Source organism: Labrus bergylta, chromosome 10 (assembly GCF_963930695.1).
Source record: "Labrus bergylta chromosome 10, fLabBer1.1, whole genome shotgun sequence".
In the NCBI taxonomy this organism is placed as follows: Eukaryota; Metazoa; Chordata; class Actinopteri; order Labriformes; family Labridae; genus Labrus; species Labrus bergylta.
The window spans coordinates 10,376,980-10,390,899 of NC_089204.1; the positions used below are offsets into that span (position 1 = coordinate 10,376,980).

At 39.5% G+C, this 13,920-nt stretch overlaps 1 protein-coding gene across 2 annotated transcripts in view; it reads left to right on the plus strand.

The window, feature by feature from the left end:
- Nucleotides 1-13,920, plus strand: part of psda (pleckstrin and Sec7 domain containing a) — a 62,526-nt gene that overhangs the window by 37,880 nt on the left and 10,726 nt on the right. For both annotated transcript variants that reach the window (XM_029275600.2, XM_065959826.1), the window contains exons 8-14: nucleotides 607-804; nucleotides 896-976; nucleotides 1,158-1,270; nucleotides 1,992-2,050; nucleotides 3,722-3,811; nucleotides 11,956-11,999; nucleotides 13,298-13,488. In XM_029275600.2, coding sequence (XP_029131433.1) covers nucleotides 607-804; nucleotides 896-976; nucleotides 1,158-1,270; nucleotides 1,992-2,050; nucleotides 3,722-3,811; nucleotides 11,956-11,999; nucleotides 13,298-13,488 — 776 coding nt within the window. The remainder of the gene's footprint in view (nucleotides 1-606; nucleotides 805-895; nucleotides 977-1,157; nucleotides 1,271-1,991; nucleotides 2,051-3,721; nucleotides 3,812-11,955; nucleotides 12,000-13,297; nucleotides 13,489-13,920) is intronic.

The window sequence follows — 13,920 nt, forward strand, 5'->3', positions numbered from 1 at the left end:
TTAACCTGACGGACACAAGATGCTTCTCACTTTTATAACTATTCCATTTTCAGTCTTTTGTCTCAAGTTTTCGCTGTGTGTTACGATGATGCATCCCAAACTAGCTGTTCTGTCCTAACATTTGTCATTTTCTTCTTTATCATTTACATTATTCTGCACAGTGAAGTTTAAACATGATCACAGTGACCAAACACATGTTTGATCTGAGGTGGGACGGGGGATGTCTGAGAGTTCAAACAGGAACACAGCTGTGAATCTAAACTCCAGGTTGCACTTTCAAGCGTAAACTACAGATACTCTGGGATCTGACACAGAGAGAGGGCTCAGCCCTGTTACCAAACAGGAATGGAATGGCTTGGCTGTTGTGGCTGTTGGCATTTGTAAGTAATGACAGAACTTGAATGTGAAAAATAAAATAACATTTGAACATTAAATTAGTGTAATCACTGTTATTTTTTCCTGGCACGGTCTACTTTAACAGAAGAACTCTCAGTACAGGAACCAGAAATACTGTTGCTTTTGTTCCTCCACAGAACAAAAAGGGGACCTGAAAGTCCAGAAATAATGTGTGAATGAAATATGTATATGTGATTGTCTTTTTTTCAGGGAGCGCCCAGTGAACAACCTGCCCGAGCTGCTGTACCCGCAGGCAGATGTGGCAGAGCGCCTGGCGCTCGGTGGTAGCGACGATGCACTGGCAAACGGCACAAAGCCTGACCTACAGGCAGCAAAACGTCTTGCCAAGCGGCTCTACAACCTTGAGGGCTTCAGGAAGTCTGACGTGGCTCGACATCTCAGCAAGAAGTCAGTGTGTTTGTTTGTCCTTGTTTCAAACACAACATGTCCTAATAGAGAGTTGCTATAATCACTGTTCTGTCTTTTTGTCCGTCTGCAGTAATGAGTTCAGTCAGATGGTGGCAGAGGAATATCTCAGTAACTTTAACTTCAAGGGTCTGACCATCGATCAAGCACTCAGGTCAGTTCTGCTCTACTTTCTATTTTAATAGATTACTAACTAACCCACATGTTTTCCTGGTGGAATCATCATGACGAGTTCAAGAGGCCTGCATCAGATAAATCACAACAACTCCCAGAGCTCCTTGACTGTGTGGTGATGACCAGTGAGCAGGTTGATAAACACGTTTTTGTGTTTTCAGGACATTTCTGAGAAAGTTTGCTCTGATGGGAGAAACTCAGGAGAGAGAGAGAGTCCTCGCTCAGTTCTCCAGGAGATATAGGCAGTGTAACCCAGAGAGTGTGACCACTGAAGGTACCTGTCTGTCTCTTACATGTCTGTCTCCTCATACCACTCATCATAACATTTATCTCCCTGCCTGTCTGCCAGTCCCTGTGTCTGTCTCTAATCTGTCTGTCTCTAATCTGTCTGTCTCTAACCTGTCTGTCTCTAATCTGTCTGTCTCTAACCTGTCTGTCTCTAATCTGTCTGTCTCTAATCTGTCTGTCTCTAATCTGTCTGTCTCTAACCTGTCTGTCTCTTACATGTCTGTCTCTAACCTGTCTGTCTCTAACCTGCCTGTCTCTAACCTGTCTGTCTCTAATCTGTCTGTCTCTAATCTGTCTGTCTCTTACATGTCTGTCTCTAATCTGTCTGTCTCTAATCTGTCTGTCTCTTACATGTCTGTCTCTTACATGTCTGTCTCTTACATGTTTGTCTCTAATCTGTCTGTCTCTAATCTGTCTGTCTCTTACATGTCTGTCTCTTACATGTCTGTCTCTAATCTGTCTGTCTCTAATCTGTCTGTCTCTTACATGTCTGTCTCTTACATGTCTGTCTCTTACATGTTTGTCTCTAATCTGTCTGTCTCTTACATGTCTGTCTCTAATCTGTCTGTCTCTTACATGTCTGTCTCTTACATGTTTGTCTCTTATATGTTTATCTCTTACATGTTTGTCTCTAATCTGTCTGTCTCTAACCTGTCTCGTACATTTTTGTCTCTAACCTGTCTGTCTCTCACCTGTGTGTCTCTCAGACAGCGTCCATACTTTGACATGTGCTGTCATGCTGCTGAACACAGACCTCCATGGAAATGTAAGTCACAATTTATTGAATTTTTTGTTATTTAATAATCAGCTTTTTGTGTAAATCAAAACAGAGCATCGAGAAGATCGCAAGTAAAATAACTCCAGATTGTTATGTTTCGTGTTATTTTTGTTACCTAATTATCAGATCAGCGGAAAAGCATGATCATCAATTCAACGAAAAGTTCTATTTAGATTGCGTACAGGAGTTTTCTTCCTGAGCTCTCAACCACTCGTCACTGTCCTCCTGAGCAGTTAAAGTGTGCCCCGTTACCATGGAGATTAGCTCAGTGTTGATATTCACACTGAGTGATCTCGTGATAATTAATCTGAGTAACATCACAGTGTGAACTCTGCACAGGCTGTCACTGAAGTCATGCCACTCTGGTCAACTTGCTTAAGGAAGAGGTGACTGTTGCCAAGGCGACAAGCTGTCCTATAACACGGAGCAACAGTCCCGCACACTTCCTATGTGTGTGAGTGATAGAGCAGGCGTGACACTGTCACAGCTAAGACACAATCATGTTTATAAGTTCTTAATTAAATAACATGAAGGTCAGCTGACTGTTCAGCCTCCTTTAGCAAATACCAAACCAAAGTAAATAGAAAAATATTGTTTACTTTGTGTAGTAATCTTCTAATAAATTGTTTATTTAGCAGAAGAAGATTCCCATATAGAGAACTTTTCATCCTTTAATACATCACAGATTTAATCCATCTCCAATTTGAAGATATGTGGATACGGATACATGTTTTAAATATCTTAAACTCTCAACTCTGTGTTTCTTCTATGGATGTACTTTAAGATCAGACACAGGATATTTCCCTGCAACACTGCAAATTTGTGTCTTCTTACAGTAGGATTAGAAAACAATTGAATTAAAGCCCCAACTTGTGATACATTGTAGCATAAAGCGGACCAGACCTCATGAGATGAAATCAGATTATCTCGAAATGAACTCAAGCCTACCTATCACATCTTGAAGAGCTTTAAAAAGCAAAGATTTCTTCATGCTGCACAGCGGAGGCTGTCGCTCAGTAGGTAGAGTCGCGTCTCTCAACCAGAAGGTTGGGGGTTAGATCCCCAGCTCCTGCAGCCATATGTCTGAATTTTCTTGGGCAAGATGCTTAACATCAAGTTGCTCACGCTGCTTCATCTGCAGAGTGTTAATGTGTATGAATAAGATTGTTATTATACTGATGGAAAATGTACATCAGTCTGTGAATTGGTATGAGTGACCTATTTGCAGGTTGTGATTAATAATCAATGCAAATAAACACAAATGATCCCGTCTTTATACTCGCATGAGTAGCGCCATGGCAGAATATCACTTCTTTTCTGTGTCTTGTCACAGCCACAGAGGTGTAACAAACTGCCACATCTCTCATCTAGATACTTGCCAACACATTTATAAAGAATAGACTCCTTACAAATAAATCATTGGAAAATGTAGGTTTAAGCGTAGTGAGGAACTAATAGTCAGACCATTGTACACCCCAACTTCATTAAAATACAATCTTAAAATGCAAATGGGGAGATATATTTTGTTTATCTGTGGGGGTTTTTGTGTCTGTGTGTGTGTGTGTCTGTGTGTGTGTCTGTGTGTCTGTGTGTGTGTGTGTGTGTGTGTATGTGTGTGTGTGTGTGTGTGTGTGTCTGTGTCTGTGTGTGTGTGTGTAGAACATTGGGAAGAGGATGTCATGCAGTCAGTTCATTACCAACCTGGAAGGTCTCAACGATGGAAAAGACTTCCCCAAAGATCTGCTGAAGGTAAGACAGAATTATACACCTTAGTGCTCTCAGTTTGACAACTGCTTAGTCGGACTTATTTGGTCATGGTCCTCTGACTGTCCAACTCTGACAACCAGGTGTCAGAGTTGCTGTTTGAAATTTACCACACACACACACACACACTTCACACACACACACACTTCACACACAGGGATCCTTGGCTTGTTATTATCAACAAACAAAAAAAAGAAATAGGAATTCATTTCATCTCTTTATGATTGCCGGGCTGAACAAGTGTGTGTGTTCATGTACATACGTGTTTTATAGTGTGCGTGTGTGTGCGAGTGTGAGAGTTGTGAGTCTCAGTCTCTTTTTCTCCCACTCGTTTGTTTCCATCTCAGTTTTTCCAACTCAGCCTCTGAGCGATCAACATGAATCCATGTCACCTCTTCACCTCCATCATCATCATCCCTCTCTGTTAAAGTGTGTGTGTGTGTGTGTGTGTTCATGTGTGTGTTGTCTTGCCTTCAGCTTGTCACTAGTTTGATGCCGAAGCAGTAAGTGTGTGGGCAGCAGCTCTCACTAGAGGAAGAGACGCAGTGTATGCAAAATGTTTCTGAGTGAAAAGCATGAATTATACTCAGTAGCTGGGTTTCCATCCACCTGTCTTTATGCATATTTTAGACTGCTGCATTAACACCTTAGTGGAATAACTGAAAATATGCAACAACAAAAAAAGACTCAAAACATCAGTTTCATTTGTCTGAGGTGAGATGTTGTTGTGAGAATAATAATACCAGAAACAGGTTAACTAAATGAAGATTTACATAAATAAAGCCTGTGAGTTAATGATAAAAACTGTAAAAGTCAGGGGGTCTCATGTTTTACTGTTTCAATGCACAAAACAGTCTTTAAAAGGTTTATGCCACTTCTGATACTAAAGCCATGATCTATTAAAACCAAAGTGAAAATAGAATATGAGTAACTGTAGGTCAACTCTGACGTGATGCAGAATTGAGGTTGAAGGGAAAATAGATGATGCAGACTGGGAAGTTCTGAATTGTATATTGATGCCTCCCACATATTTAATTTCACTGATGGCAGCGGTGACAGGCAATAATAAAACCGTATACTGTTCTCTTGCTGATGGTCTTGTTTGCTTTTTGACTTGAGGTATCATTATTCATTTTATTCTATTTCTTAACCAGTTAAGAGCTCCTCATGGTTAGTTTCCATTTAACTCAAAGTCAACTCAATATTTCATCAGCACTGTCTCATCATTTCCCTCCTGTTTAAACCCCCCTTTCCTTTGGCTGATTATTCTAACATGTACATTATAACCTTCACCTCACCTACAGTACATTTCTCTGTCAGAATTCCTTGTCACTGACTTCTACTCCGTTGGTGCCTTGATCCACCTTAAAAAACACTGCTTAGCAAGGCTCTTTGTTTACCTCAGTGATGAATACAACTTCAGGTGAAGGTGATGCTTTCATGCCTGATTTTTCAGATTCAATTTTTGAATTTTGAATAAATACATAAGACTCCAGATCTGTGTGAAGCTGAGGAAACTGTCTCCTACCTCACATTCAGACATGAAACAATGACATACCTCCACTGTGTTCAACACATTGTTATCCATTGTTTTGCTTCAACTGATGAGCTGACAAATGAAGCCCAGGCAGAGATTTTAGAAGATAAATGTCACTTGCAAGAAGAATGAAACATGTTTACCCAAGTTGTTTTATTGTCCACAGATTACTGACAGGCATTTACTAACTCCTATCTCCCCTCCACCTTCTCATCAAAAGATGGTCACTTCAGGGTTAGGAAAAACAAAATCGTGACAGACATAATCTATAACTCCAGGCTTCAAACAGGCAACTCTTTTATGCAGTCTATAGCGTTCACTGAGCTCAATTGAAGACTTTATTTATAGGTTTCTTCTGGTTTTATGGCACAGACATGAGATTAATCCTCACCTTTTGTGTAGCTTCATGAAACAAATTCTTAAAGTCACAGTAGTGGATGGTCTGTGCACAAATTCAGATTTTTTTTTGCTGCCTCATGTGGATGGAAACCTGGTTAGTGGGAGAGGCGAGTACAAAGTCACTTCACATTGTCAAGCCTTTTCTTTTGTTTAGCTGACTTCAGTTTCAAGTACTTTCTTTTTCTCTAAACAAGCGTTAACAATAATAAATCACCTCTGCAGTACTCCTCAAGGACTGCTCTGCCCATCTGATATGCTACCTCCCTCAGAAAGGTTTTAAGATTTCCTGACAAACCAACAAAACAAAGACCCACAATCCTAATGGAAAAATATCACACAAATACTTTTCATTACAAAACAAACAAGAGCCTTCTCTGATTCGTCACGTCAAGTCGACTGAAATAGCACACACAGACGGGTGTTCAAGCTGCAGTAATGTGTGCAAACTGGATGTGAATCTCAAAATTCGAAGATGAAGAGATGCACAGCACTGTGCCACAAAAGAAGTGGAAGATATTTTGGGAAGGATTGCTGCTGATGATGACTTTAAATAATTGTTTTGACAAAAACAGAATGATTTTCATGTGACCGACTCTGTGAGATTCCTAGATGAAAAGAAGCCGTCTCAGCAGAAACTGATGTTTCACTTTGAAGACTGTGTCTAAATGGTCCTGTTTACAAAGTGGGACATGTTATTCTCTCAGAGTGGGAGCTGATCCCTGCTTCTACACTGTTAAGGGATAAATCGCACAAACACTTGAGACCATTTGGAGTATGATTGTGTTTGATGTGACGATTTGTTTAACCCAATGAAAACAGTCCTCACACATGTGGCCACATGATATGGTTGCTTGCATAATCCTGTTTTAAAATGATCTTTAATAAAATTCAGCCTTCATACATTCTATGATTGTTGATGACGTCATCACGTTGCAAGACAACGATTGGCTGTGACCTCTGTTTGCATAGGCTGGTTTAAACTGATCTTAAGCCATCACCAGATAGAACCATACTAACAGAACACGATAAGCAGAAATGTTAATGTTGGTATTGTATTTCTATTTGAGATTGATCACATTTGCGTTTACAATTCAAAAACTACCGTGTCTCAATATTTTGAATTTGAATGTGTTGATATTTCTTGTGTTTATTCAGAATATTGAATGAAAAACACGTTTTTAGTTTGTTAATGATAATGTTCAGTCAATTATCTTAGAAGAATACATCAACTAGGATTAACAAAAAATATAAAAGGTGTGTCAGGAGGGGTCAAGAAGCCAACAGGCTTATACAAGGGACCTCACCTCTTAATAGACAAACAAAACAACTAAGCAAATAGAATTACACAATTTCAGAACAACATTAAACATACAGACATACACGTTTGCATACACACACACTTACACACATACATACATACAATAAAAAGACGGTAAAATGTAATTTCATTGATTGTCAGCTAGTCAATGAAATAGGCATTAGTCTAAACTACAAGATAATCTGGGCAGATAATCGGATCCGAGCAGCCTTGAGTCGGGAGCGACCCTGCGATTGTCTGGAAGGAGGAATTGGAGATCAAATCAGCCTGATTATCCTGCAGTGTGAGCCAGGCTTAAGGTTGAACAGATTCTTGGTCGAGCTTTTTTGACACCAACACCAGTATTTGTAGTGGCCTCCGATACAGCTTATAATGCAGTATCAGGTATCTAGCTGCTAGCATGCCAGTCAATACTGATCCTAATCCGTGACTGAGAAGAAACAATAAACTAGGCTTAATGTCAATTGTGTGACGATAACAAACACTTAAAGTGAATCAGTGTCACCTCTTCACCTCCGTTATCATCATCAGAGAGCGAGGAGGATGTCAGTGTTTTTTCATCTCTGAAAATTATATTTCTTAATCCTGCTGGACGACACAATCATTGCATTTATTTAATGCTAGGCATAATATTTATATTGTATAAGATACAAAATAACTTGATGTGTCCTGAAGTTGGATTACATAGTAGGGCATTCTGCTTTATGAGATAAGAAAAAAAAAATGTATCAGTAAAAACATGGCACAAAAACGGTGATACTGGATATATGTATTTAAAGTGGTCTACAGTATAGCTGCTACAACATCCAATTTGAGTTAGGACCCCTATTATATAACAGTTGACACTTTATCTTGAATAAGAAAATGATCTATAAAGTGGCCTTAGTATGAGAAATATTAAATCATAGATGTCACAGAAGAATCTAATTTTACACATAATGTTAAATATGACGATCATTTAGTCTGTTTATAACAAATTAATGTGTGTGTGGAGGTGTGTGTGTTTGTGTGCGCGTGTGTAAATAAAGATAAATATCTGTGTGTGGGTGTATAAACATACATACAAAAATATACATTTATGTGTATATAAATCTCACATATGTACATGTGTGTTTGTATCCGTAGAGATATGGTCAATGAGTCATCATCAGTATCTGTTATGTTTTGAGCTTTTTCGGTCTTTGTTCTGCTTATCGTCTCTCAGCCGCATTTATATTCAGCTCTCTGAGTCTTTCATGATTGACAGTTCCTAGCAGAGCAGGGAGGCGGGCTCAAGCTCCCGTACCTGCACACCCATTGGCTGCTGCTGAGAGAAAATGCGCATTGAGTGAGCGAGGGAAAAAAGAGAGGGAGAGAATCAGGAGAGTGAGAAGGGAGAGCGAGCAACACTCCTCAACAGTTCAGAGTCTGAGCAGAGAGGAGGAGGAAGAAGAAAAAGAAGAAAAAAAAAGAGGAGGAGGCGGAGTGAGCTCACCTGACGGAGGAACGGCAACAAGCAAAGGAGAAGAGAAGTTTGAGGAGATACTAACATCTGAAGAGGAGGAAGGAGGACTACTGTCTTTTTTTGGTCATTTTTCCCAGAGTGCAACAGGAGAAACTCTCCTTTTTTTTCTCTCCCCCTATCAGCTCTTCCCCTTATTTCTCCTTCAACCCCATCCCATATTTCTCTGTGCATCCCTGCATCATTCCTCCATCATCCCTCCATCTTCAGCCAGGGCTGGTTGTGGTGTCTCAGGAGGAAGCTGACGTCAGTTTTTGGGTTCCTCTCTCTCTGTCTGCATGTGTGGGTGTGCTCGCTCGCCCCAGCCTTCGTGTTTTCTTTTCTTTTTTTGGTAAATGTTTTGGATGTGAGAGCAGCTGCTGGTGCTGGTGATGCGCCTCCTCCGTCACACAGCTTTATTTGCAGTCCAGGGATTCTCCTCCACCAACACCATCGCAGCAGGAGGCTGCATTCAACAGCCACTCCGAGATCAGACTCTTAGATTTTTGAAAATCAGGACAAGAAGAAGATCAGATTTGTGGTTTGGATTTTTTTGGGGATTGAATCTTTCGGCTGTTTGCTAAAGGAGAGTGAGCCGATAGAGCCGATATATTACGCGTCACAGCTCTTACATTGATGAGGGATTGATGTGATGAGTTGTTTAATTATAGGTACACAGGAAGTCACAGCTGACTCCACCTTGTCACAAAAATTAAAACAGTTGACAATAAGTTAGAGTTTGACAAAAACTTAGCTCATTTTATTTTATTTGAAATCTGTTTATTTCAGTCAATATTTATATTTTTGTTTGTTCAGGCAGACGGTTGAGCTAACCACATCGATTTGAAACAATCATTTGGACTCCTCTTCATTTGGTTTCATTTTGGTGAAAATGGTGTAGATATTTTAATCAAAATGACTTTTTCTATATCAAAATTCTTTGAAGGACTTTAACTCATTAATCTTGCAACAGATTGAGTCCAAAGTGTTTTCCAGCTCTGTTAGTTGGCAGCATCTTTTTTTTTCTTCCTCGTTTTGCCTTCAAACACCTGAGGGAGCAGCCAACTGTCAGCCTGCAGGATTATGAGCCGGATGAAAAGCCTCTGTGTTTTTATGCATAATGAATAGAGTTAGATCCATAATGCAGCAGGCTGGGCTCCAGTGAGGACAATCAATTTAGGCTAAGAGAATTTTAGACCAAGTACTCAGAAGGAGCCGTCACTCCAGGTTCCTCTTTCAGACAACTTCTTGTGCAAATCCTTATCTGATTCTTTAACGATTTCAGTTGTCTGAAAACACATTTTCATTCCCTTTGGAAACTCTTTCAACTGAAGCCACATCTGTTTAATTTTAAGCTTGGACTGAAAAGATCGTCGAAAGAAGTTGACTGCTGGTCAAAGAAGGAAACATCTGTAAATCAGCTTTAGACTTTCATGAATATATTTTAAATATTTGGAGGTCATCTGGAGGTCGTACCGTTTCAAAAAGCAAAGTTTGCTTTTCATTATTTATCTCAAAAAGGGAGATATAGTTTTGGACTACAGCTAAGGCCGTCTTCTCATTACATAAAGAGACAGTCTCTCTTCATCTGAAGTCTTTTCTACTTCTCGATTCTTCTTTTATTCTGAAAAGAATCTGAAGTTCTGTCAGACTCTTGTGAAAAAACCAACCTTTGTCCTTTTGAACACTTAACTCAGCACAATGATTGGCGTGAACAGCATCCACTCGACAGGCCGCATGCGGTCACGTTCGCTCTGCTCGGTGAAGATTGGGCGGGACTCAAGAGAGACCGACCCGTTCAGGTATCCCAGAGCCCCCCGCTCTCGCTCCCTCAAACCGCTGGCCTTCCCAGACCTGCTGGGAAAAACCCAGGACAGACTGCAGCACCCACAGAGCCGCAAGAAGAAGGTATACCTGGAAATGCTCACTTCAGCTTTAAGAGAAGATCTGACACTAAATATGTATTTCATTTTATAGACATAGCACTTGCAGATCACATGAGCTGGATGAAACTACACAGAACAAATACACAGAACAAAAGTAAGCACAGACAGAAGTGGAAGTTTTAGAGGAAAAGGTTTCTCAAACAATCAGACAGAATTAGGACAAAAAAATTACATTAACAGTTAGATGGTGCACAGAATATTTACCATTCGGAAAACCAAAAGGGTTTACTAAAGAATTGCCCATCACATAAAAGTGAGTCTCTAGTGTTTCCGTCTGAAATAGCGGGGACTTTTGGTTCCCAGTGGCCTTTTTAAACGACTTCATGGTTCCTCCAGACTACAGTCATCTGTGTTTCCAACAAGAAGATACCATACCAGTACGACACCATTTGTAACGGATTGTATCATATGATGCAGTAAATAACCTAAATCAGAGCTGCAAGGCACACACTGAGACCCAATACGTTTTGTACAAGTAGTTCCGTACGGTAGGAGCAGAAAAAAAGGCCACTGGACTTTTTTTCTGCTCCTCGGACCAGCAATAGAAATGCAGAGTTAGAAGTCCTTGAAAAAAATCCCTGCAGTGGAAACACAGCTTTAGAAAGGTTGGTTGTGTTTACAGAGGTGGGAGGGAAGGGGCGTTTTGAATTACTGGTACCTATAGCCTACTCTAATGTGTCATACATTTTTGTTTTACATTCAGAAATGTATAAACCTACAATTTTGTGTTTTTGTAAATTGTACTTTGTCTCCCATTGTGTCTGTAACTTTGTGTTTTTGCTGCTGCCTGTCTTGGCAAGGTCTCCCTTGGAAATATTTTTTTAATCTCAATGGGACCAACCTGGGTAAATTAAGGTTTAAAAAAAAAATCAGCCAAGTAACTTCATTTCATAATAGTTTTATCATAATGTCTGCTTATGTTTTTTTAAAAGAGAGACCCTTTCCCAGAGTTAACATCCAACTCAGCTAACTGAAAAAAAAACCCTCTCCCCTGATATTTCAAAATAATGTGATAGTATAGGACTTAAGTCAGCAACTCTTGAATAAGGGAATTATTTGAGAAATTGAACTATAATAAGATTGTCATTTGTTAATGGGGAGCCTTTGATTCTTTTATTTCTGTACAAAACTTAAAACAATGAAAACAAAAATCCAGGAGAACAAACATTTATTCTGCTTAGCTCTTTGAAGAAGAAAACTACCCTCACATCAGCCTCCCCCTTCTGAAAAACTTCCTCTAAGAATCAATGAAATGTAGTGATGATTGCTCTGACGCTCTGATCTTTGTATTTTATTTGACTAAAGGTAAATGGGGAGAACTGGAAAATCAAAGAAACAAGCCAAGAATCCCAAAATTCAAAAGACCAACATACATACACCTACACACACATAAAACATGTATAACTAACTCACATGCATCTTATCTGTGTGTGTGTGTTGTGTCTGCAGACGCTGTACAGCTCGATCAAGAATGAGAAGCTCCAGTGGACTATGTAAGTTTAATTCTCCTGGATGGATGATAACTGGTTGCTGCTGGTTTAACACGCCTCATGTACAAACATCTGAAGTGTGTGTTTAAGCTCGCTCTGTGTGTGAGTGTGTCCCTGCTGCCCTGACTCTCTTATTTAAGCCTCTGTTGCCATGGTGACTGCTCCCTGCTTTCCTTCCTCGCTGTAATTACAGGTCAGCATCCCTACGCCCATGCCTAACCGTGGACACACGAACACCCGTACAGGCATATATGCATCTAGCGTCTGTTTTCCTTTATGGAGGCTTTTTTTTTTTTTTCTTCTCTCAAATAATCGTTAATCTCAGAGGCTATTCTGTATTAGTGTTCTGATAACGTCACAATGAGAAGGTAGAATATAACGGAGATGTTTTGAGGACTAATTGGTGTGATGAGACTGGCTGAGATGGCATTAAAACTTAGACATGATAAAATGAGATATTGATGTAGTAGATGAGGTAATTACAGAAGCACGAAATATGTAATAATAATAATAATTCATTCGACTATTATAGTGCTTTTCTGAGAACTCTAAGACACTTAACAAAGAATCACAACAAAACAAAACAGTCAAAAACAATACAACAAAGAAATAGTCTAAGAGAAGGAGGATGAGAACAGAGTTTGTTCGTGGTTGTATGACATGTTGAAGAGGTGAGTTTTTGGGGATTTCTTGAAGGAAGTGAGTGTGGGGGAGTCTCTGATGTTTTTTGGGAGGGAGTTCCAGAGGGTGGGAGCGGCAATGGAGAAGACCCTGTCCCCCCAGGACCGATGGTTAGTCCTGCAGAGGGGGGCGGCAGGAAGTTTGATATGAAGGCACATTTCTAAATAATTGTTTTGTTAAGAATAATGATAGTGGTTGAATTATTTTTTATTTAAAAACATTTCATGTGTGCAGCTTCTCTAATTGTAACGTTTGAATCCTTTTCTTTGAAATATTTGAAAATCTGAATGTTATCATTATCATTTAAATGTTTTGATTGTTGGTTTGATTAAAAAAAAGCATTTTGAAGATGCTTCTTTGTCTTTGGGTCATTCTGGTGGCATTTTCTTCAATATTTACGATTGAAACACCAAACAATCAATTAACTTGTGCCAAAAATGAAATGACAGTAATCATTAGTTGCACTCCTAATGTCGAGAAGTGCTCCACCTCCAGCTTCCCCAACCTTTAAAATCTAGTTTTTACATCCGTGATTATTTACACTAAAGAGATGTGGAAGTGTAAGTATAGAAATGAACCAGTTAGAACATTGTACAACTTTTAATCTTCTTCTTCTGAAGTGACGAGGAGGAGCTGAGGAAGTCTATGTCTGAGCTGACCGACGTTCGAACAGACTCCGCCTCCCATACCATGAAACGACTGGGGACTGGAGGAAACCCGCTGGTGGGCGTGGCTCAGCAGGCGGATGGCGAGCTCTACAAGAACGGCTTTCTAATTCGAAAAGTCCATGCTGATCCTGATGGAAAGAGAAGTATGTCTCTCTTCTTTTGAATCTGTTAATAAGCATGCATGTAAGTGTTTTATATGTCGCTGATGTTTGCCTTTAAGCGAATCACTGACAGAAAAATGTACGCTTTGTTACCCTTCAGATTAGAATCAGAATCAGAGTTGTTTTTTATTGACAAGCACATTTACACAAACAAGGAAATTTGACTTTTGGTGCAAAACAATTACTAAAGCAAAGATAGTAAGGAGCTTTATAACAGCAGTGCTCCTGCTGACTACGTAAATAAAATAAGATAAAAATATAATAAGCTATTAAAAAACATATATCTTCTTTATAATATAATATGAAAATATAAAAACACAAAATGTAGGAAAGGTGCAATGAAGGAGCTGTGCAGGAATGTGTGTTATTTACGATGAATATAGAAAGTGAATACAACATTAAGAGACAACTATT